General features: G+C 39.5%; 1 protein-coding gene across 4 annotated transcripts in view; it reads right to left on the bottom strand.

Annotated features, from left to right (window-relative positions):
* Nucleotides 1–25,559, bottom strand: part of ACOXL (acyl-CoA oxidase like) — a 346,122-nt gene that overhangs the window by 21,336 nt on the left and 299,227 nt on the right. For all 4 annotated transcript variants that reach the window (XM_081796794.1, XM_081796796.1, XM_081796795.1 and 1 more), the window contains one exon: nucleotides 7,194–7,295. In XM_081796794.1, coding sequence (XP_081652920.1) covers nucleotides 7,194–7,295 — 102 coding nt within the window. The remainder of the gene's footprint in view (nucleotides 1–7,193; nucleotides 7,296–25,559) is intronic.

Genomic DNA, 25,559 nt, shown 5'->3' on the forward strand with positions numbered 1-25,559 from the left:
TCTTCTTTATCCATTCATCTGTCGATGGACATCTTGGCTCTTTCCACAGTTTGGCTATTGTGGACATTGCTGCTATAAACATCGGGGTGCACGTACCCCTTTGGATCCCTACTTTTGTATCTTTGGGGTAAATACCCAGTAGTGCAATTGCTGGATCATATGGTAGCTCTATTTTCAACTTTTTGAGGAACCTCCATACGGTTTTCCAGAGTGGCTGCACCAGCTTGCATTCCCACCAACAGTGTAGGAGGGTTCCCCTTTCAAGCGTGATCCATCTTCTAAATTCAAAGGAGCCAAGTAGTGTCTTGGCTTTTGGGGTCTGGTGTCGGCCACACTTCTGCACATTCTTACTCCAAGCCACATTTCCTAAGAATAAATTAATGTGTATGTGTATGTGGTACGTCCACAGTACTTGAATGACCCATCGATCCGTGGACTTGAACGTTCTTCCCCCTTGATGATTCAACCATTTGATTGGCTAAACCGAAACTAAAACCCAAACCTTAGTGGTCGTTATAGACTTGAGCAGATACAGCCTAAGAGGTCACTTGCCATCGACAGTCTCTCTATGGCTTCCTTGCTGCCGCTGGGTCCCTGAGCAGTTCTCCCTCAGGGAGAGAAAGGATAGTTCCTTTCAGTGGAGCACATAAAGGCTCCTAGGGGCTGGGATGTTAGTCCTTCTCCTCTGTTCCTGTGTCCATTTGCTGGCAAGGGTATAGGAGAGGACTGAGACTTGTCCTGGTGAGTCTGGGCTTCACCCTAGCATATCAGTGGGCACGCCACAATGAAAACAGTCTTAAAGGCATGGGGGAATGACTCAGAGGGAATAAGGTGCCAGGCATCTGTTGCTCCAGCAGAAACTGTGCACTTAGGAAGAAACTGACAGGTCATGACTCATATAGGACATTAAGGCAACATTTGGGTGTAATATGATCAAATACTGGGGGGGGGGTGTCAAGATTGCTTTGACATGGTCATGATTAGTATTTATTTTCTCTCTTCCTGAATGAATTTTTGGTTTTTAACATTGTTACTCTTACAGGCAATCTCCCACAGCCTCTGGAAGGTGCAAAGTGTGGCCCTCCTTACCTCTGGGTTGGGTTATGCAGTCCTCCCTGACCTCCCTGCAGATCCTTTATAATATGCTTTCTCACATGGTTCCATTATTTGGGTTTGGGGCAGGAAATAGAACCTGATTCAACATTTTGCTGAGTATTATTTTCACCACACTGAATAGGGTCTTTTTTGATCTGCAACCCACAGCTGGGCTGTGGTTCTCTTAACACACATAAACTTTAAAGCTTCCCCCTGTGTTGATTTCTTGGCGTGAGCCGACCACGTCTACATGTAGTTGCTTCTTCTTTGTATGTCACCGAGAGTCACTGTTCCAGTGCTGGTGGGCACTGACAGAGCAGGACAGCTGTGCCCAGGAGTTCAGGGAGCAAACGCTTCAATGAGAAAAATGAGGCTACTCTATCTAAAACTGAAATTTACTTTAAGGGCTGGCATAAGAAGTAGAAGACTCAAAGCCATTTGCAACAAAATATATTATTTTAAGAAGTTGAAATTTTTGTTTTGTTTTGTCTTCTTTTTTAAGCAAAATATAGTTGGTTTTAAGGAAGATATACAATTATTAACTTAGATTATTTTGAAAGGCTTGCCTTCTTAAAATGAGCCTTGGCTGATTGTTACTCCTTAATGCTGATAATTATTTGAAGCAAAATAAACACAAACATCTAGGTTAATGAAGAATGAAACAAGATAATGCCTGGACACTAAATTTTCCAAGAGCAAAGCACACAATTATGCAATTGTTCTATACATACCCCTGCAAAAGTACCTAATGAAAAGGGAACAGAAATCTTTTACTGAGGGGCCTTGTTACAATGGAGCCCTGGGGGCACTGCCATGGGACTGCCTTTGAGCCAAGGCCCTACCTACTTTGAGGGCCTGAAGGTGGAGCTGACCCATCTGACAATTCAGACTTTGGGAACCTGAGAGCAACAGTGTCCTAGAGTCCAAAAGCCTCACCTTTACCACTCCTTAAACCAGCAGCAAATCAGCCTTAGACTCCTGATCCATAAAGTGGATTAACAGCTATTCACACTAATGGGTGCTTGTGGGGATTACACAGGATAATGAATGTGGATGAGCTCTGTCAACAATCAAGTTCCAGACAAAAGAGAGGAGCTAGTTGTCACAGCTAGGAAGGGCTGTAGGGGAGAGACTTGAGTTTAAAAAGAAAACAAACCCCAACCCAACCCCCTCTCCTGTGGGCTTCAGTTGGACAATGGGGCAATTGTGCTGCCTTTACAATATGTGGATGGATTTTACTCTGTCTGGGACACCAGGCAGGCCTCTGTGAAGCTTTTTTTTTTTTTTTTAAAGATTTTATTTATTTATTTGAGACAGAGAGAATGAGAGACAGAGAGCATGAGAGGGAGGAGGGTCAGAGGGAGCAGCAGACTCCCTGCCGAGCGGGGAGCCCGATGCGGGACTCGATCCCGGGACTCCAGGACCATGACCTGAGCCGAAGGCAGTCGCTTAACCAACTGAGCCACCCAGGCGCCCTCTGTGAAGCTTTTGAACTCAGGTCTTGTAGTGTTCCATGCAGACAAGCAGGATGATGCTTCATCCACCTCCCTTTGGAGTTCGGAGTTCTGGTTTCTACGCTCAGCGAGGATCTTGGGCAGTAGTTTAGCTTTTCTGTTTCTTAGTTTTACTCATTTGTTGAGTGGGGACTGTACCAGCCTTACTTACCTGGAAGATCTTTATGAGAATGAAATTAAATTTTCTCTTTTAGCATAAATGCATGCATTGCTAATTATCATTAGCCTAGAGTTTTAGCATAACTCCTGGGTGTTCTGAAGTTTTATTATTTACAATCAGCCCAGGCTGATTGCTACTCCCTGATGCTTTTTTTTCTTAATAAACTTTTATTTTGGAATACTTCTAGATTTAAGGAACAGTTCCAAAGATAACACACAGAGTTCCCACATGTCCTTCACCCAGTTTCTTCTAATTCTTCTCTTAACACCTAATATAACTATGGTCCATTGTAAAAACTAAGAAGTCAATATTGGTACATTAATATTAACATACTATAGATTTATTCGGATTTCACCAGTTTTTCTAGCAATGTCCTTTTTCTCTTCCAGGACTCAATCCGGGACACCACACTGCTTGTAGTCATCATGTCTCCTTAATCTCCTCTGGTCTGTGTTGGTTTCTTAGTTTTTCCTTGTCTTTCATGCACTGGCAGTTTGAGGAGGACATCGTAGGTCTTATACAGACCGTCCCTCCATCTGGTTCAGTCTGACTTTTTTTTCCCCTGATGATTGGATTGGGGTTATGGATTTGGGGAAGAGTGAACTGCTCTTCTCACCATACAATATTACAAGTGCATGTCGTCAACACAACTTATTACTGGTGATATTCACCCTATGCGCTTGGTTAAGGTGGGATCTGCCAGACTGTTCCACTGTAAAGTGACTGTTTTCCCTTTCAATGCTCTGTTCTTTAAAATGAAAGAAAATCACCGAGTCCAACCCACACGGGAAGGGAAGGGGGAAGGGGGAAGAATCTACATACATTAGTAAGAAAGATTGGTCTCTTTTACCCCATTTATGGATCTGTTTAATCATTTATTTATATCATTATGGACTTCTGTTTAATTATTTTACACTTTGGGCTATAATCCAATGCTACATTATTTATTTTTTTGCTCAAATTATTCCAGCTTTGGCCATTAGGAGCTCTTTCAGTTAGCTCCTTCCAGTGTCCCTTTGGCATAACCCCACAATCGTGGGGTATTTTGTTTTTGTTTTCGCTTGGAGCACTTTCTCACTTTCTAGCACTGAAAGATGCTCCAGGCTCATCTTATATATTCATTGCCCCAGTCCTAGAATCAACCATTTCTCCAAGGACTCTGCTTCCTTTTAATGGAAAATGGTATTAGAAACCAAGAACTGGACACTGGGTGTATTTGTTGTTACTAGCTAATGCTGATTTTTATCCAAATAAAATAAATGAAAATGTTTAGAGTCAGAGAAATATGGGTTTTCACTAGCTGTGTTACTTTGGGCAAGTTACTTTGCCATGTTGGGTTTCCATTTCCTCATCTGTGTGTAAGGATAATGAAAATGACATACAGGGCTGTTGTGGAGTCAAGTGGTATAACACTGAAGGAACTTCCTGTTTCTGATACTCAAGAGCTAGATTTTTTCCCCTAACTGTTCTGCTGAAAACAACCAAAATTCTTAGAGAAAATATAGGAATCCTCTTCAAAGTATCACTGATCTGTCAAAATAATAATGGCAAAAATTATGGGAAAGTGGGAACCAAAGAAAATAAACAAGTAAAAAAGTTGCATTTACCCTGAAGGCATTTGCTATCTCCAGCAATTTTGAATTTTCACTTGACAGCCTCATGGTGACTGGGATGGCAGTAGGGGTAATGATAGTCAAAACCAGGGCCAGCACTAGGCAAGAAATTTAATAGAGACCCTTGCTATAATAAGCTGGATACCAAACAGTTATAACCTTGGGGGAGGGTGAAGAAATTACTGCTCTTATTTGAACTCTCCGAGTCTTACAGGAAAGCTCAAGTCTTGAGTTTGGTTTAAGTTGGGTCTTAAACTGAGAGCACCTTCAGATGCTTTATAAGGGGAAGAAGGTGCCTTCAATTTGGCCTTCATGTAAATCTCACAAAACATTTTTTCAATAACAGTGACCAGCACATATTAAAAGATAACTATACACAAAGCAGAAATAATAAACAAAAAGAAATAGACTGCTGAAGTCTTAAGATATCGGGATTATTAGCTATAGACTATAAAATAACTATGCTTCAATGCATAAAGAAATCAAAGACAAAATTGAATATATCTTTAGGGGATAAGAAACTAAAAAGTTATATAGATGATATAAAACAGAAACCAAAAGAATATTTTTTTAAGATAAAAATCCTAACAAACAGGATCAAAAATTTAGGGGATGAATTAACCAGCCCATTAGATGCACTTAAAGAAAGAAAGAATCAGTAAACTTGAAGAGTTATCATGTGAAAGCATCTAGATCAGTTTCAGTAATATCAATCATCCCTGTCCCCTTTTCACCCTCTCACAAGCCCACTCCTGTTAAGCACCTCTAATTGGCCAAGGGTCCCAGACATTTTAGTGAAAAGAAGCTGCTAATAACATTTCTGAAACCTTGAAATCCCTGCAAAGGGGTGCGGCAGAGCATTTGTGCCAGCTACACTACACATTTCCCTCTGGGAATACTGGGAAAGCCCAGAGAAGGGGTGAGTGCTCATGGTCGGCAGCACTGAGATCTGCAAAAGACGGCCTTGAGACGTCCTATAGGTCTCAACAACCCACCTCTAGCCCCACAAAGTTTGTTCCAAAATGTCTGGCTGCTCCCTGCTTATCTCCCAGGCTGCTACGAGTCTCTAGGAAATGAAAAGTGTGCAAAGTTTGTTGCACTAATAGAATACAAAAGCACTTCAATGTTATATGTGAAAGTTGGTGTCTTTTACTCAACATTCTTTTGATGGATTTTTTATCTCATCTATGTCACTGAAATACTTAATCACGTGGATTTAAAATCTTCCTTCATGTAGCTCTTTTTTTTTTTTTTAATTAACAGTATTTTTTTTTCCTCTCCCCAAAGTGGGCATTTTCTTTGTGGAACGTAGTCAGTGTCCAAAGATAGCTGCCATCAATTTTTCCTTCCCTATATGTGCATGTTGCTCTTCACAAGGAGAGGTGAAGTCTCTTCTCTTGCCCAAATCTATCCTGGCCTTGGGGCTCCCTTGGGCCAACAGAATGCGGCTGAAGTAACACTGTGTTAACAGTGGGCTGAGCCTTGAGATGACTGGCATCTTCCACTTCCTCCCTGGAAGTCAGTCATGATATAAAACAGTCAGCCCTCCTGACACTACTGTGTTGTGAGGAAGCCCACATCCGGCCACTCCAAAGGAGACAATTGCCCAGCAGCCCCCAGATGATCCTGCCACCCCAGCTGAGGTTACCACCATGAGAGTGAAGAACCCAGCAGACACCTCAGGCCCCAGGAGACCATCCAGCTGAGCCCCATTCAGATGCAGAATTGTGAGAAATAATAACTAGATGTTCTAAGCCACTAAGTTTTGGGGTCACTTGTTACATAGCAACAGATAACTGAAACATCTTTGCATATGTTTTTCTTCATAATAATTGTTCTCCTGAAAAGGAAAAAGACTCTTCAAGGTTTCTTCAGTGTCCACCTCAGCCTGGCTCCTGCAGATTTCTCCAGGTTTTCACTTGAGATGTCAGCCAAACTGGTCTTCTCGCTGTTTCTTAACATGTCTGTCCCAAGTACTCCCATTTCTGTGATTTTACTCACTTCACCAATCCTGTCTGAAGCCTCACCTGCATTACCCCCTCTTCAATCATACCACCACTTTGTTGGAATTTTCCACTCTTGAAGGTCTAGTACAAGAATGACATTTGTTCCTAAGTGATTTCTGTCCTCTGAACTCTGGAATTATTCCCTGGAAAGTCTCTGCTCCCTTGTGTTGTTATTTGCATTTTAAAGTCAGTTTTGTGTCCTCATATATAATAAGCTCCTTTGAATGCAGAGACTGAACATATACCTGTTTATGTTATAGCATCTAATGGAGGGCCTGGAAGACAGGCCCCTCAGAAAACACTCAGAAAGCGTGTTTTGTAGATGATTATGCTATTTTATATATTTTTTTCTTTCAAGCAGCATTTTGGTGGTGATTCACTGGCTCTATCTTCATTTTCAGGTGTTCTGTCACTTTCACATTGAATTTTCATCACTACTTCTGACCTAAAAATACCACAGGTCTTTTTTTCTGAATATGAAGAATGAGTTAATAGATTTTGGTAAGAAGTAGAAAAATGAAAATCACTTAATACATTTCTTTTTTGCCAAGACAAAGAAAATGCTTTTGATTCCCTCCTCTGCTTTTCATGTCAGAAAGTTCATACACAGTGAATCACTTCCTTGTCACTTAAACTCTGAAGTGTAATATGATCATGGTAGGCAATGAAAACATGTATATGAAGTCCCAAAGGCATAAAAATCCATGAGTGGAAACCGATAAAAGATTGACAGCTGTTTTCTAAGAAAGCAAAGAGCTGACAGCTGATGCACAAAAGGTTTCTTCCACACACCAGGGACCCTTACCTGACTCCTAATCCTCGTGCTGGCCATGGGAGTCAAAAATTTATGTTCTAGATACCAGGCTCGCTCCTGGAACACCAGCTTGGTTCCATATAACACACAAAACTAAGGCATGGGGAAAGAGGAGAGAAATGAACAAACAGTAATATATTAGAAAAGGCAAAGTCTAAGGAGGAGGAAGAGAAATAGCATAATATTACATTTCATTAAATCATAAAAGTTAATACTGTCTCAATGTAAATGGTCACATTTTGGATGTGCAGTATATGTTTTATTTTTAAAAACTATTCTATAGAACATGTAAAGCATATATAAAAGTAGAAAGAATAACATAGCAAACTGCCATGTGACCATTCCCCCAATTAAACAAATATTAACTCATGGTCAATCTTGCTTCATCTGCAACCTCACCCAGTTCCCCCTCATCCCAAGTTATTTAGAAGCAAAGTCCATATAAAGTATATTTTAAAACATGAATGTAGTATTTTTGTTTGCTTTCCTTCTCAGTTCATGAAAGAATATTCTAAATGTACATTCTGAACATCATCTTGATATTTTCCATTGAGCCCGATTTCATTAAACTTTCATAAAAATAGCATTCTTCATTTACATTTATTTCAACATGTTTTTCCTATGATACTCCTGAACCCTACCCACAGAACTTCTTCATGAGATCAGTGGCATCAAGCAATAATAAATGAGTTTTCCTGTATCAAGCAGCAACTTTTTAATTAACTATTTACTTTTTAATATCCAATCATTTTTAAATCATACAAAAGCAGAGAGAAGAGTAGAATGTACTTCCACGTCTCCATCACCCAACTTGCACAGCCATCACCTCATGGCCAATCTTGTTTTATCTCTCCCCGCACCCCTTTCTGGATTATTGTGAAGCAAAGTTCAGTCATACCATTTCATAAGGTTTCACTGCGTATTTCTAAAAGATAAAGACTCTTTAGAAGTAAGATTACATAAAGTCCACCCAAGTGACAACAACAAAACCCTCAATTCAGAGTCAAATGGAAATGATCTGCATTGTCAGAAGACAATATGTTTTCTATGGCTCATGAGACTCAGAAATCACAGTTCGAAGTCATGTAGACTATATAGGCTCTTCCTTCTTTTCCTGAGGTTCTGGGACATCCTTGAATTAGCATCATTTCGGAGAGCCTCAACCATTCAATCTTCCCAGAAAGGGTCACAGTATGCTTAGTAGCTTGTCTATGAGAGATATTTAAGATTAATTATGGCTCTTTCATGACCTCGCCAATGTTCTGCTTGGCTAGTGAAAGCTTCCTTTGGCCCTTTTATATAACGGTGGTAAAGATGTTATCTGACCCTGCAGACGCAATGAGAGCAACTGAAAAATACTGTCAGACATCCTGATAACATGAATTCTTAAAAAAATAATAAATTGTATAGCTTACATGGCTAAACTGCCTCACAAGTCTCTAGGTGAAGTTCCTATCCACTACAAAAGTACCTATTGTGGATTCCTAGGTATAGAAGGTTAATTTGCATCACTTCTGGGTCTACCAACATATAAGGTCAGTGATAAGAAATCCAGAACCACAGAATGTAAGTATTTTTTGAAATAATTTAACTCATCTTCTCACGCAATCCAGAATCCTGTGTCAGCCAAGGTACAACCAAGAAACAGATGACATATTCACATTAGGATGATTCAAGAAGAGTTTAATAAATTATTTTCATAAAGGGGTGGGCAAGTTGTAGGAGAGCCACAAGGGATAGTGCAGTACCCCAGAGCTAGTATATCTGGAACTACTACCAGCTCTAGGTTTCAAGGGAGGAGGGCAGGGAGTGGCTACTAGATCCTGGAAGAGAGAGCCGTATACACAGAGACATCTTAAGAGGAGCTGCGACCTTCAGCCTAGGAACACAGAAATCCCAAGGGGACCCCATAGGGAGGCAGGCAGGGGGCAGGAATATCCACACCTTATTCTCCTCCCCTCTCCAATCTCTAACTGGGGCTTCCAGTTTGCAGAAGCAAATCAGATCCAGAGGTCAAGGATCCCACTGATGCAAGTTATGTAAGTCCACTTCCTGGACCTAGAGCAGGTTGGAGAAGGGTGGAGTGAAGAGGGGGAGAGGCAAGTAGAGGATATCTGGCACAAATCCCTTCTCTAACACCCCTGACAGATGGTGGTCCAGCCTTTAGACTACTCCTGTCTGACTCAGGCCCAAGCCCACTTGGTCCCACAGAGCTCCTACCAGCCCCTGACTGCTGACACCATTGCCAAGCGCTATTCGAGACTGCTGGCTTTAACCAGTCTCACACTGTGTTTCCTGATTATGTCTGCTCCTCCCTTTTGTTGACTCCTGAGTTGTCCTCCTGTTGTCAGTTTTTGGCTCTTGTGTATCTGATGCTCAGGGACACTTTCCTGGCTTTGAACTTCTGCTTTTCTCCTTCAACACAGTTCAGACTCTCCTTAAACAACCTTCTTTACCTGTCCGTAAAACACGGGTCTTGGTTCTCAGTGGCTACCAGAACACCACATCTAGGTCCAGATACCATCAGCCCAGCCTCAGACCCTCAAACAGAACCTGAATGTCTTTCCTTTGCCTTTGTGTTCCAGAGACAGGAGCTCAAGGCATTAAGGGGCATCTGGCTCTCAAAGGAGTCTCACTGTTGCAAGAGCCAGGGCATATCGAGCCACTTCTCTCTGTAGAATAATGAATTTATGAATTGTTCAGTCTGTAGGAAAGTGATCTGGTCCTGCTCATCTCCGTATGCTTAAGGTCTGATAAAGGAGCTGACACGCTGCAAGAAACTGGCTGAAACACAATTTCCCATAACTCATAGCTACTAACCCTGTAACTTTGGCTGCCTAAGGAACGAAACAGGAGTCTATGAAAACATCCAGATAACAGCCCTTAACAAATTTAAAGATCGGTTTCTCATCTCTGCTTAGTCTTTCTTCAAAATGACCAACCTTCACAGATCCTTATCTCCCTGTTACCACATGGTTTCCAGCCCTCGTGCCCTGGGGGCCTCTTTTAGATGCTAATTCTGTCTCTCAAGGTGTCTCACAGAAAACTGAGCAGAGAACCCAAATGTTCTCTCATTACTGTAGTGTTGGCAGCACCATCACTGTCCTGGACTGGGATTCTACACTTTTAAATGCAAGTTAAGATGGAATTTACTTTCATGACAGCCACATAACATTTTTTGAATAAATGAAAGCATATCATACATATTTGGTTTAACATCAAATGTTTGTTCACTTGACACTCCCAGCTAGGTCTTTTTGCCCATGAACTGTTTTCAACCAACACACACATACATATAAACATCCCTAAAGAGATGATGGAGCACTGGGCGTTATACGAAAACAATGGATCGTGGATCACCACATCAAAAACCAATGATGTATTGTATGGTGACTAACATAACATAATAAAATTAAAAATAAATAAATAAATAAATAATAAAAAATGAAAGAGATGATTTAAAATTCGTTCTCTTTTTTTTAAGATTTTATTTATTTATGAGAGAGAGAGTGCACTAGCTGGGGGAAGGGTAGAGGGAGAGGGAGAAGGAGGCTCCCTGCTGCAGGGAGCCTCACAACAGGGCTCCATCCCAGGACCCTGGGATCATGACCTGAGCTGAAGGCAGATGCTTAACTGACTGAGCCACCCAGGCACCCAAAATTTGTTCTAAATTTTTTGATTCCTTATTATTATTATTTTTAAAGATTTTATGTATTTATTTGACATAGGGAGACACAACGAGAGAGGGAACACAAGCAGGGGGAGTGGGAGAGGGAGAAGCAGGCTTCCCATGGAGCAGGGAGCCCGATGCGGGGCTTGATCCCAGGACCCTGGGATCATGACCTGAGCTGAAGGCAGACGCTTAACAACTGAGCCACCCAGGCACCCCGATTCCTTATTATTTTAAAGTACCATCTTGTTGATATGACCTGTCTCGAGTCCCCAAAGTCTCTGAATCTTGACTCAATCACCTGATATGCTTGTGTCATTTACAAATTTGTAAAATCCCATATCTTTATGCAATAGAATCCAGCTGATAGGTCTAAGTCTTCTGATTCAAGTGTCTAAGAATCTATTTAATGCGATGTCCTCTAACTCATATTTCTTTCTTTTTTTTTTTTTTTGTAACTCATATTTCTCCAGCTTGTCCATAAGGATATCCTGAGACTCTGGCAAAGTGTTGGCCAAAATCAAGATACACCAATTTCGCCAGATATTCTCTTTTAGTAGCCTGATTAAGAAAGGAAATGAGATTTGTTTAGCAAGACTTCGCCATAGTGAACAGAGAGGCTCCTAGTGACTGTCTCTTTTCCAATTGCTCATAAGCTATTCTGAATACTCTTTTCTAGAATTTTAACTTAGATTTATATCAATATTAAATTCTATAGTTTCCCAAATCTATTTTCCCCCCATTTTTAAAAAATGTGCACATTTGCTCATTTCTAATTTTTTGACATCTCTCTTTTGACCTTCTTGGTTTTCAAAAGGACAACTACAAGTCCTTCACAATTCAGGCAGAAAAAGGGAACATTATAGGCCATGAGTTTTGCTTTCTTTTTGCCATCTCTTAGCACCAAAGCTTTCTTCCCCAAAGCCAAGAAACAGGCTTCTTCAAACTCTGAATGTAGCTAAAAATGGCCTTTTAAATCTTCATCAGATTATTTGTCAAGCCTCATGTTATGCTAGGTTTCGGCCATCCTGACATTTATTAAATGCTATCCTTTTGTATTTATCCTCGGACAAGCCTCTCTTTCCCATTTCCCCTCTCCTCATTGCTTATATGTAGCTACCTTAGACCCGTGCACAAGGAGCACACCCATACTTTTAGCCTGGTTTCTTAAAATGTGTCCCAAATCACAGTCTTTTTTCTGTATCTACTGTATTGTCAGAATAATATTTTGCTGCAGGCTAATAAAAACCCTGGACACCAAAGCTTGGGTACCATGATTGGCAATGCTTTGCACATGATGTCACATTGCCACATTGTTACATTGTGGGGGAGAATTAAGTGTTGTTTATAGGGACTCCAGAAAAAGAAAACAACTGGAAGCCTTGTTGGTTTTTTTCTGGACTACACCCCCTGTACCTTTTCCCTCTGCTGATTTTAATCTGTATCCTTTTGTGATGTATATGCAGACTTTATATATTTGGATCCTATGAATCCTTCTAGCAAATCATCAAACCTGAGGGTGGTCTTGGGAGCCCTGACATAGGCCCCATTTTACACATGAAGACACAGAGGCTCAAGAAAGTTGAATTATAGAGCTAGGGTTGGAATTTTTTCAGGATTCAAAGATATTTTTTGATCAACCATAGCACCTCTCCTTTTCATTAAAAAACCAAAAACAGACAACTCTTTAAAAAAAAAAAATAAGAGGCCGTAGATTCTATTCCTGGCAAGATGAAGTAAAAGACTCACCCAGTCTCTCCCACTGAATGTAGCCATTACTCCTGGACAGAGTGAATGCAAAAGCTATTTGAGAAATCTAAAAAATAAACAGTAGCACGAAGATTGGGGAAGAGGACCAGAATTCAAAGTACCACCAAACTGGTGGTTATTTTCATTTTTTTTCCCCCTGGTCCTCAAGCTGCTTATTCCTGGAGGCATATGTAGCAGACTGGGACAATTAAGTCCCAGATTTCTGGCTGGAGGATGAAAAAAAGGTAGCTCCAGGGAACCAGAAAGTATCAAGGAGATTATGGAGAAAAAGGGCTTGGGAAAATAACCTCATAAAGTTACTTCTAAACTGGGTCCAGCCCCCAGTGTGCATATATGAATCTAATGCCAGTTACCTTACATAATCGGCTGAGGACTGAACCAGCACACAGATGAGAATGTGGGTACCAGACCGGCACGGCCAGCGCATGTGTGGGACAGAACAGAAGAGGACTGCAAAGGCTATGAAGGTTCTGCTGACGCCGGAACCAGAGTGAACCGCAGTGAACAACCAGGTACACAGGCTGCTAACGCAAACATATTATCGTTCTTCATAGCGAATGGCAAATTATACACAAAATCTAGATAAGAAATAACAGCAATTCTACACAGTCTTTCCCAGAAAATAGAAGAAAAAAAAACCCTCCCCGACTCATTTTATGAGGCCAGCATTACTGTGATATCAAAATCAAACAAAGACAGTACAGGAAAGAAAAAACTATAGACAAATATTTCTCATGGACATAGGTGTAAAAATCCCCCACAAAATATTAATGAATGGAATCCAGCAATATATACAAAGAATAATGTACCATGACCAAGTGGGCTTTATCCTGGGAATGCAAGGCTGGCTCTAAAATGAATCATCATGGCGATGACCTTTTTGAATCTGACACCAAAAGCAAAGGAAACAAAAGCAGAAGTAAATAAGTGAGACTACACCAAACTAAAAAGCTTCTGCACAGCAAAGGAAACATCAACAAAATGAAAAGGCAACCTACCAAATGGGAAAAAATATTTGCAAATCATATATCTGGTAAGGGGTTAAGATCCAAAATATATAAAGAACTCATACAGCTCAATAACAAACCCACCCCAAAACCAAAAACCAAAAACAAACCCAAATGATCAAATTAAAGGATCTAAATACACTTTTCCAAAGAAGACATATAGATGGCCAACAGGCACAGGAAAAGATATTTAACATCACCAATCATCAGGGAAATGCAAATAAAAAATACAATGAAATTTCGCTTTATACCTAGTACAATGGCTATTATCAAAGAGACAAGAGATAACAAATGCTGGTAAGAACATGGAGAAAGAAAATCCTTGTGCACTGTTGGTGGGAATGTAAACTGGTACAGCCACTCTGAAAAACACTGTGGAGGTTCCTCAAAAAATTAAAAATATAATTACCATAGGATCCAGCGATTCCACTTCCGAGTATTTATCATAAAACTTGAAAACATTAACTTGAAAAGATATTTGCACCCTACAGATGTTCACTGCAGTGTTACTCACAATAGCTTAAGATATGGAAACAACCTAAGTGTCCATCAACCAATGAATGCATAAATAAAATATGGAATATACAGTTAACCTTGAACAATGTAGGGGGTTAGAGGCACTAACCTGCTGTGGAGCCCAAAATCCACATATAAGTTTTTTTCAATTTTTAAATTTAAATTCAATTTAATTAGCATGTAGTATAATATTAGTTTCAGAGGTAAAATTTAGTGATTCCTCAGTTGCATATAATACCCAGTGCTCATTACCTCAAGTGCCCTCCTTAATGCCCATCACCCAGTTACCCCATCCTCCCACCCACCTCCCCTCCAGCAACCCTCAGTTTGTTTCCTATAGTTAGGAGTCTCTTATGGTTTGTCTCCCTCTCTGATTTCATTTTACTTTTCCTTCCCTTTCCCTATATTCATCTGTTTTGTTTCTAAATTCCACATATGAGTGAAATCATATATTTGTCTTTTTCTGACTGACTTATTTTGCTTAACATAATATCCTCCAGTTCTATCCACATCATTGCAAATGACAAGATATCATGTTTTTTTTTGATGGCTGAGTAATATTCCATTATAAATATATATATGTGTGTGTATACATATACATACACCACATCTTCTTTATCCATTCATCTATTGATGGACATCTGGGCTCTTTCCATAGTTTGGCTACTATGGAAATTGCTGCTATAAACACTGGGGTTCAGGTGTTTATATACATACACCACATCTTCTTTATCCATTCATCTATTGATGGACATCTTGGCTCTTTCCATAGTTTGGCTATTGTGGACACTGCTGCTATAAACATTGGGGTGCACGTAGCCCTTCAGGTCACTACATTTGTATCTTTGGGGTAAATACCCAGTAGTGCAATTGCTGGGTCATAGGGTAGCTCTATTTTCACCTTTTTTGAGGAAACTCCATACTGTTTTCCAGAGTGGCTGCAGCAGCTTGCATTCCCACCAACAGTGTTGGAGGGTTCCCCCTTCTCTGCAGCCTCGCCAACATCTGTCCTTTCCTGACTTGTTAATTTTAGCCATTCTGACTGGTGTGAGGTGGTATCTCATTGTGGTTTTGATTTGTATTTCCCTGATGCCGAGTGATGTTGAGCACTTTTTCATGTGTCTGTTGGCCACTTGGATGTCTTCTTTGCAGAAATGTCTGTTCATGTCTTCTGCCCATTTCTTGACTGGATTATTTGTTCTTTGGGTGTTGAGTTGGATAAGTTCTTTATAGATTTTGGATACTAGCCCTTTCTCTGATATGTCATTTGCAAATATCTTCTCCCATTCCGTAGGTTGCTGTGCAAAAGCTTTTTATCTTGATGAAGTCCCAATAGTTCATTTTCCCAGTAGTTCATTTTTGCCTTTGTTTCCCTTGCCTTTGGACACATGTCTAGCAAAAAGTTGCTGTGGCCGAGGTCAAAGAGGTTGCTGCCTGTGTTCTCCTCGAGGAAAAAAATCCACATATAACTTTTGACTCCCCCAAAACTTAACTACTAATAGTCTACTGTTGACTGGAAGCCTTACGAATAACATAAGGAGTCCATGAACACATATTTTGTGTGTATTATATGTATTATATACTGTATTAAAATAAAATAAGCTAGAGGAAGGAAAATTCTATTAAGAAAATCACAAGGAAGAAAAGACATATTCATGGTACTGTACTGTAAAAAAATCTGTGTATAAGTGCACCCACACAGTTCAAACGCATGTTGTTCAAGGGTCAATTGTATATACAATGGGATATTATTCAGCCATAAAAAAAGAGAATGAAATCTTGTCATTTGCAACAGCATGGATGGACCTTGAGGACATCATGCTAAGTGAAATAAGTCAGACAGATAAAGACAAATACAATATAATCTCATTATATATGTGGAATCTAAAAACAAAAAACAAACCAAGCTCATAGACAAAGAGAACAGATTGGGGGTTGCTAGAGGTTGGGGATAGGGGGTGGTTAAAATGGGTGAACTGAGTCAAAAGGTACAAAGTTCCAGTTATAAAATTAATAAGTCATGGGAATGTAATGTACAGCTTGACAACTGCAGTTAATAATACTATAGAGTATATCTGAAAGATGTTAAAGGAATAGATCTTAAAATTTCTCATCACAGGAAAAAATTCTGTAACTATGAATTTTGACAGATATTAAGTAAACTTAATGTGGTGATCATTTTGCAATATATACAAATATCAAATCATTATATGTACACCTGAAGCTAATATAATGTTGCACATCTATTATGCCTCAATAAAAAAATTAAATTAAAAGTAAAAGGGGCAAAGAACCAAAAATGTGATAGAAAAATGAGAAAAAGATGTGAACAGAAAAGTCAAAAAAATAAAATATTGTCTTCAAATATATGAAGAGTATTCAAATCACTTATAATTAGAGAAATAAAAATGCTGAGATACTATCATTTATCTGATGTTCAAAAGTTATATATATATTACATATAAATATTAAATTCTCTCAGTGAGACTATGGGGAAACAAAACTCTATATATAGCTAATGGGAATGTCAATTGGTAGAACTCATCTGCAGGAAAATTTGGTAATACTTAACAAAATTATATATGTACTTACTGTTCAGTCCAGAAATTCCTAGAAATATACACTAAAGATACACCTTCAATAGTAAGAATACATATATGTATAAGATTATTCATTATAATTGTAGCATTATTTCTAATTGAAAAATATTGGAAACAATTAAATACTTGTATATATTGTAGAATATACTGTAGAATAATACTTGTAGAAAAGTGATTGGGTAAAACATGGCACATCCAAACAATGGAGCACTATGCAACTGGAAAAAAGAATAAGGAAGACCTTTATGGACCAATATGGAGTGATTTGTAGGGCATATTTTTAAATAAAACAAATTTACAAAAGAAACTATAATGTACTATCTTTCATATAATAAATAAATCACTGTAATTCATCATATTAACAACCTAAAAACATAAAAAAAATCCACCTGATCATGTTGATTGAAGCAGAAAAAGAATTTGACAAAATTCAACATCCACTCAAGATAAAAAAAATCATTTAAAAAGATTTTATTAATTTATTTAAGAGAGAGAAAGAGAGCACACAAGCAGGGGGAAGGGGCAGAGGGAGAAGCAGATTCCCTGCCGAGCAGGGAGCCCGATATGGGACTCCATCCCAGGCCCCGGGATCATAACCCAAGCTGAAGGCAGACACCCAAGGGACTGAGCCACCCAGGCGCCCTCAAGATAAAAATTTTTACGAAACTAGGAATAGAAGTGAACTTTCTTAACTTGATTAAGAACAGCTATGCCACACACACACACAGACGCCAAAAAAAACAAAACAACAACAACAAAAAACTCTACAGTTAATATCCTACTTAATGGCAAAAAACACTAAATTCTTTTTGCTTAAGATCCACAAGGCACAGATGTCTGTTTTCATCCCTCTTATTCACCGATACACTGAAAGTTTTAGTCCACATAGTAAGGCAAAACAAAACCCCAAACAGCAACAAACAAACCAAAAAGCATACAAATTAGAAAGGAAAAATGCAAATTGGAAAGGAAAAAATAAAACTTTCCCTGTTTGCTTGCAAACATAGAAAACCTATAAGAAATCTACAAAAAAAAAAAAAAAACCAAAATCTCTAGAATTAATAGTGAGCTTGCAAGATCACAGGATATAAGGTCAATGCAAAAAATATCAATTGTACTCCTAGATATTAGAAATGTACTGTTAGATGGGGGCCTGGGTGGCTCAGTCAGTTAAGCGACTACCTTCAGCTCAGGTCATGATCCCAGGGTCCTGGGATCGAATCCCACATCAGGCTCCTTCCTCCACGGGAAGCCTGCTTCTTCCTCTCCCACTCCCCCTGCTTGTGTTCCCTCTCTTGCTGTGTCTCTCTCTGTCAAATAAATAAATAAAATCTTCAAAAAAAAAAAAAAAAGAAATGTACTGTTAGAAACTGAAATTTAAAACAATATGCCTTTGGGGGTCCCTGGGTGGCTCAGTCGGTTAAGCATCCGACTCTTGATTTTGGCTCAGGTCATGATCTCAGGGTTGTGGGATGGAGCCCTGTGTCAGCCTCCGTGTTCAGTGGGGAGTCTGCTAGAGGATCCTCTCCCTCTCCCTCTGTCCTCTATCTCCCTCCCACTCAAATAAATAAATCTTTTTTAAAAAACCAATATATCCCTTATAATAGCTCACCCCAAAATTACTTAGGCATAAATCCACAAAAACATGTACATTATCTTTATGCTGAAAACTATAAATGCTGATGGAAGAACTAATAAAATAGATTAGAAGAGTCAAATAGTACATTTGTTAATTCATAGATTTAATGTAACTCTAATCAAATTCAGAGAATTTTTTTGTAGATATAGACAAACTAATTCTAAAAATTTATATGGAAAGGGAAAGAAACTAGAATGACTAAAACAATTTGAAAAAGAAGAATTAAGTTGGAGGAACCACCCTATTTGACTTTAAGACTTATTATAAAGTTACGGTATTCAAGATAGTATGGTATTGTCAAGGGACAGACACATAGATCAATGGAACAACATAGAGAACCCTGAAATAGACCCATGCAAATATGCCTGAATGATTCTTGACAAAGATACAAAAATAATTAATGGAAGAAAAATTAGTCTCTCAACAAATGGTGCAGAAACAATTGGATATCAATGGTCAAAAGATAAACCTGACCTAAGCCTCACACCTGTTCACAAATTAGTTCAAAGTGAATCATTGATCTAAATGTAAAATATAAAAATCTAAAACTTTTAGGAAAAAAAATAGGAGAAACCTTCCATGACCTGGGGTTAAACATTCTTAGTTCTTAGATAGAACAATAAAAGCACAATCTATCAAAGACTATTTTATAAAATTGGATTTCATCAGAACCAAAAACTTGCTTTGCAAAGGGCACTGTTATGGGGATGAAAATGCATGCTACAGACTTGGAGAAAATATTTGCAAATCACACATCTAAGAAAGAATTTGTATCCATAATTTATAAAGAACTCTCAAAACTCAACAGTAGGAAAACAAATTATCCAGTTTAAAAATGGGCAAAAGATTTGAACAGACTTTACTAAAGAGAATATACAGATGGCAAAGAAAAAAAAAAAGCCTGTGAAAAAATTTCAATATCATTAGCTATTAGAGAGACGGAAATTAAAACCATGATGAGTTACTCCTACATCCCTATTGGAATGGCAGAAACAACAACAAAAAAATACTGATAATATCACATGTAGGTGAAGATACTGAGCAACCAAATCTCTCATACACTGGGGATGTGAAGTTTCTTATAAAGTTAAACAGACATTTACCACATGACCCAATACACTCATTCCTAGGTATTTACCCTAGAGCAGTGGTTCTCAACTGTGGATGATTTTTGTCCCCCCAAGGGACATTTGGCAATGTGTGCAGACATTCTGGTTGTCATAACTTGGGGATATCTACTGACATCTAGTAAGTAGAGGGCAGAGATCTTGCTAAACATCCTACAATGCGCAGGGCAGTCCCCCTACAACAAAGAAGTATCTGGCCCAAAATGTTAATAGTGCTAAATTTGAGAAACTGCCCTAGAGAAAGAAAACTTATGTTTACATAATATAATAACTTGTATGTGAACATTTATAGCAGCCCTACTCACAGTCATCAAAACTGGAAACAGCCCAGATGTCCTTCACTGGGTAAAGGGATAAACAAACGGTGGTACATCCATTCAATGGAAACTACTCAGCCATGAGAAGGTATAACTGTTGATGTATGCAACAACTTGGCTGAATCTCAAAAATGACATGCTGAGTAAAGGAAGACAATATCAAAAGATTACATATTGTATGATCCTATTTACATAACATTCTCCAGAGACAAAACTACAGCGATGGACAATGGCACATTGGTTGCTAGGAGTTTTCAGAAGAAGGAAAGGATGATTATAAAGCCATTCTATTAGGGATTGTAGGATGGGCAGATTGTTCTGTATCTGGGTTGTGGCAGCGCTTCCTTAATTCTATATGTGTGTTAAAATGCACAGAACTACACACCTCTAAGCAAGACCATTTTGCTGTATTGAAATATATCATCTTCCTATGTCCAGGCTCCTCCCTCTTCATTGTGGCAAACTCCAAGCTGAAATAGCTATATTTTCTAAGGGTTTCCTGTCCTGAAACCTTGTCCAAGGATCCCTCCTTGATTTCCTCCACTGAAAGTTACCTCTTCCCTTCTTGGGTTCCCACAGAGGTATGTGTTCCCCTCTGTTACACATTCTGCTTGTTGGTGTAATTATTTGCCCATGTGATTTTCTCCCTGCCCACAAGGTGATCAGGAAGGCAGGAGCTGTGGTTCATGGCATATTGAAATTTCTGCAGCACCTAGCGCAGCATCAGGGCTCAGTATGCATTTGTGGAACTGAAGAGTTCAGAGTGCCTTGCTTCCCAGGAGCATAAGCCCACTGGGACCAAGAGCAGCAAGAAGGGAAGTTGCCTTCGATTTATGACAAGTAGGCAGCCTATATCCATGGCCTGAGCTGCATAATAAGCAAGAAGATGAAGCAAAAGGACTAAGTTGGACCTGTAGTGTCAGAAAAGATAAACAAAGCTTATTAATTCATGGTAATACCAGCATGATATCAGAACAGTTTCCCCCAGCAACAACCCAGTTCTCTCACTGTGATGAAGTGCTCTGCCTTCTGCCTCAGACTTTAGCCACTTGGGATCTGCATTATTGCCTTGTAAAATTGATGGGCAGTGGCACCATCTCTTGGTTTAAGGAATTTCTGCCCGCATTAGCAAAAAGCATTGGCTTTGCAATTCCTAAGGGCATTCCCTGCAATAGGAAAGTGATTAAAAATTGGACCAGTCTGGAACAATGCCTATCTCTAATCCTTATGATGCACCTGCCCAGCCTCCTCCAAGCCATCAGCTCCAGGTGTGAGTTCATCAGCTTCCACAGGAGAGGAAGTCTTATTTATATTTAACTGGAAAACAAGGAGAGGCAACTTTAGTGTCTTTTTCTTTGATCACCCATGGAAGTTGTTCAAGATCAAAGTTTCTTTTCCTTCCAAACTGCCTGGAGATGTTAATTAAAAAAAATTTTTTTTAATCCAATCTGCTCAATATTTCTTGTATCTTAAATGCTCCTCTTCTTAAGAAAGTTGGCAGGCAGTAGCAGCTGAATCATTCTGGTAGCTCAGAGTGCTCTGGAAGAAAGAGGGTTGAGGATGAAGGTGATCTTTTCTTTCTGAATTTTTGGATCTTTGGACACAGAGGAGCCTGGGGTGGCCTGTTCTTCACCACCACATTCTGTGGCAGGGGAACAAGTTTCTTTCCATGAGAGATGAGTATCACAGTAAAGTGATGGTGGACCATATGCTGGTGTCATGGTGGATCAAACACAGAGGGCATGGTAGAAGGGAGGGACAAGCCAGAGACAGCCAGACCCAAAGCACGTCCTATTTCATGCCTCATTAGAAAAGTCTAGACATAGCTATATCCTGGCGTCCTCAAACACTGGGAAACAAAGAGTGCAGAAAATCATCTGCAGGAAGCAAGAACTTGACAAGCCAAAAAGGAGACAGAGGGAAAGCTCTAGAGAAGGTAACCTTGAGACATCTTTTCAGCAGCATGCTGAATACCATTGTTGGAAACAGGGGAGACCAGAGCTCTGGCGCTTCTGAACCTGGGGGTAGACTGATAAGAAAATACTTTTTCTTCTACTGGGGGTCTTACAGCTGGCTGCAGAATTCAAGCTATCCTGTGATTGCCATACTCTGGCCAACCTACTCCCTCTCCCTTGTGATGTTGTGGTGTACTGGCCTTACCATGTTCAGTGGGAGTGGGAAAATTCAGGAAGCAAAACTTTGCAGGCAGAGATGAGGCTATTCCCTCTGGGGCTCCTTACACAATCCACTATTTAAACTGGCTCAGAACCATACCATACCCCTACTTCATGCAGACAGGTTAAGCAACTTGTAGAAAAGCCTTCAGCCAGGCTCTTCTCTTCTGACTTGTTTTAACCCGTAATTGATCCTAACTTCTTGCTACTCCCAATTCCCTATCTGTCCTTGGCTTTGCAACTGTCACCACCATCCATCTTCAAATTTTTTTTCATCTTATGAAACTAGAACTCTGTACCCAATAAATAACTGCTCATTCTTGTGCCCCCATGGTCCCTGGCAACAACCCTTCTACTTCCTCTATGGTCTCTATGAATTTGACTATTCTAGGGACCTCATGTAAGTGGACTCATGCAATATATGCCCTTTGTGACTGGCTTATTTCACTTAGCATAATGTCTTCAAGGTTCATCCATGCTGCACCATGTGTCAGAATTTCCTTCTCTTTCTAGGCTGAATAATATTCCATTGTATGTGTGTGTCACATTTTGTTTATCCATCTATAAGCTGATGGACACTTGGGTTGCTTCCACCTTTTGGCTCTTGTGAATAGTGCTGCTCTGAACATGAGTGTACAGATAACTGTTTGAGTCACCCCTTTCCATTCTTTTGGGTCTATGCCCAGAAGTGGAATCACTGGATCACACAGTAATTCTATTTTTAATTTTTTTTTAAAGATTTTATTTATTTGAGAGAGAGAACGAGAGAGCACAAGCAGGGGGAGCAGCAGGCAGAGGGAGAAGCAGGGTCCCTGCTGAGCAGGGAGCCTGATGTGGGGCTGGATTCCAGGACCCTGGGATCATGACCTGAGCTGAAGGGAGACGCTTAACTGACTGAGCCACCCAGGCGCCCCTATTTTTAATTTTTTAAGGAATTGCCACACTGTTTACCATAATGATTAAATCATTTTACATTCCCACCAACAGCGTACCAGTATTCCAGTTTCTCCACATCCTGGCTAACAGGTGTTATTTCAATTTTTTTATAGCAGCCATCCTAATGAGTGTGAAGTGGTATCTCATTGTAACTTTGATTTATATTTCCCTAATGATTAGTGATGTTGAGCATCTTTTCAGGTACTTTTTGGCCATTTGGAGATCTTCTTTGGAGAGATGTTTATTCAAGTTCTTCGAACATTTTTGAACCAGGTTGTTTTTTGTTGTTTATTTTTTTAATGATTTATTTATTTGAGGGAGAGAGCATGAGCAGAAGGAGGGGCAGAGAGAGAGAGAGAGAAGCAGACTCCTCACTGAGCATGGAGCCTGATGCAAGGCTCAATGTGGGGCTTGATCTCATGACAGCTGGGATCACAACCTGAGCCAAAATCAAGAGTCAGATGCTTAACCGACTGAGCCATCCAGGTTCCCCAAATGTAGTTTAAAGACAGAGATCAGCAGAGTGGATTAAAAACATGAACCAACTTTATGCTATCTACTGAATCATACAGATTGATAGAAAGTAAAAGGTTGGAAATATATATATATATGTATATATATACATATATATATACACACACACATATATATGTATATATAGAGAGAGAGATATCACAGTTTCATAGTCTAGTGGTACAAGGTTTAAGTGTCTATTTCTCTTTACCCTCCTCTGTTTACAATATAATTGTTGTAGATATTTTTTTCTGTATGCATTTAGAATCACATGAGACAGTGTTACTATCTTTGCCTCAATTGTTAAACATAATTTAGAAAACTCAAAAGGAGAAGGAAAGTAGTTTGAATTTACCATTTTTGCCTACTGTATTGTTCCTTCCTTCCTGATGTTCCATGATTCTTTCTTTTATTGCTTCTTTTCTGTTTATAGAACCTCTTTTTTTAAAAAGTTTTATTTATCTGGGGCACCTGGGTGGCTCAGTCGTTAAGCGTCTGCCTTCAGCTCAGGTCATGATCCCAGGGTCCTGGGAATGAGCCCCACATCAGGCTCCCTGTTTGGCGGGAAGCCTGCTTCTCTCTCTCCCACTCCCCCTGCTTGTGTTCCATCTCTTGCTGTCTCTCTCTCTGTCAGATAAATAAATAAATAAATAAATAAATAAATAAATAAATAATCTTAAAAAAAAAGTTTTATTTATTTAAGTAATCTCTACACCCAACGTGGGGCTTGAGCTTATGACCTCGCGATCAAGAGTCACATGCTCTTCCAACTGAGCCAGCCAGGCACCCCCCTACAGAACTTCTTTTAACCATTCCTTGAATGTAGGTGTCCTGGTGACAAATCCTGTGGTTTTTCTTCATCTAAGAATATCTTGATCTTCCCTTAATTTCTGAAGAATATTGTCACTGGATATAGGGGTTTTGGGTTGATGGATTTCCCCCCCCAAACACTTGAAAATGTGTTACTTCCTTCTGGCACCATGGTTTCTGATGAGAAATCTGCTGTCATTTGAATTGATTTTCCCCTATAGAAGAGGTGTTATTTCCTTCTCATTGCTTTCAAATTTTTTTGTCTTTAGTTTCAGAATTTTTTTGTCTTTAGTTTTCAGAATTTTAATTATGATGTGTCTTGGTGTGGATTTCTTTTGGTTATGCTGTTTGTCATTCAGTTTCTTGAATGTGTAGGTTTGTCTTTTGCCAAATTTGGGAAATTTTCAGCTATTTTTCCTTTGAGTACTTCTCCAGCCTTGCCATCTTTCTCCTCTCCTTCTGAGACTCCAATGACACAAATGTTAAATATTTTGTTATAGTATCAAAGGCCCCTGATGCTCTCTCTTCCTCCTCCTCTTCCTCCACCTCTTCCTCCTCCTTCTTCTTCTTCTATGTCCACTTTGTTGTTTAGATTCAGTTAGTTTCTCTCTTTTTTTTTAAATGTTATTATGTTATGTTAGTCACCATACAATACATCATTAGTTTTTGACGTAGTGATCCACAATTCATTGTTTTCGTATAACACCCAGTGCTCCATGCAGTACATGCCCTCCTTAATACCCATCACCAGGCTAACCCATTCCCCCACTCTCCTCCCCTCTAAAACCCTCAGTTTGTTTCCCAGAGTCCATAGTCTTTCATGGTTGGTCTCCCCCTCTGATTCCCCTTCATTTTTCCCTTCCTTCTCCTAATGTCCTCCATGCTATTCCTTATGTTCCACAAATAACTGAAACCATATGATAATTGACTTTCTCTCCTTGACTTATTTGACTTAGCATAATCTCCTCCAGTCCCATCCATGTTGATGTAAAAGTTGGGTATTCATCCTTTCTGATGGCTGAGTAATATTCCATTGTATATATGGACCACATCTTCTTTATCCATTCATCTGTTGAAGGGCATCTCGGCTCTTTCCACAGTTTGGCTATTGCGGACATTGCTGCTATGAACATTGGGGGGCATGTGGCCCTTCTTTTCACTACATCTGTGTCTTTGGGGTAAATACCCAGGAGTGCAATGGCTGGGTCATAGGGTAGCTCTATTTTTAAATTTTTGAGGAACCTCCACACTGTTTTCCAAAGTGGCTGTACCAACTTG

Source organism: Leptonychotes weddellii, chromosome 10 (genome assembly GCF_054177405.1).
Source record: "Leptonychotes weddellii isolate Sample4059 chromosome 10, ASM5417740v2, whole genome shotgun sequence".
Lineage (NCBI taxonomy): Eukaryota > Metazoa > Chordata > Mammalia > Carnivora > Phocidae > Leptonychotes > Leptonychotes weddellii.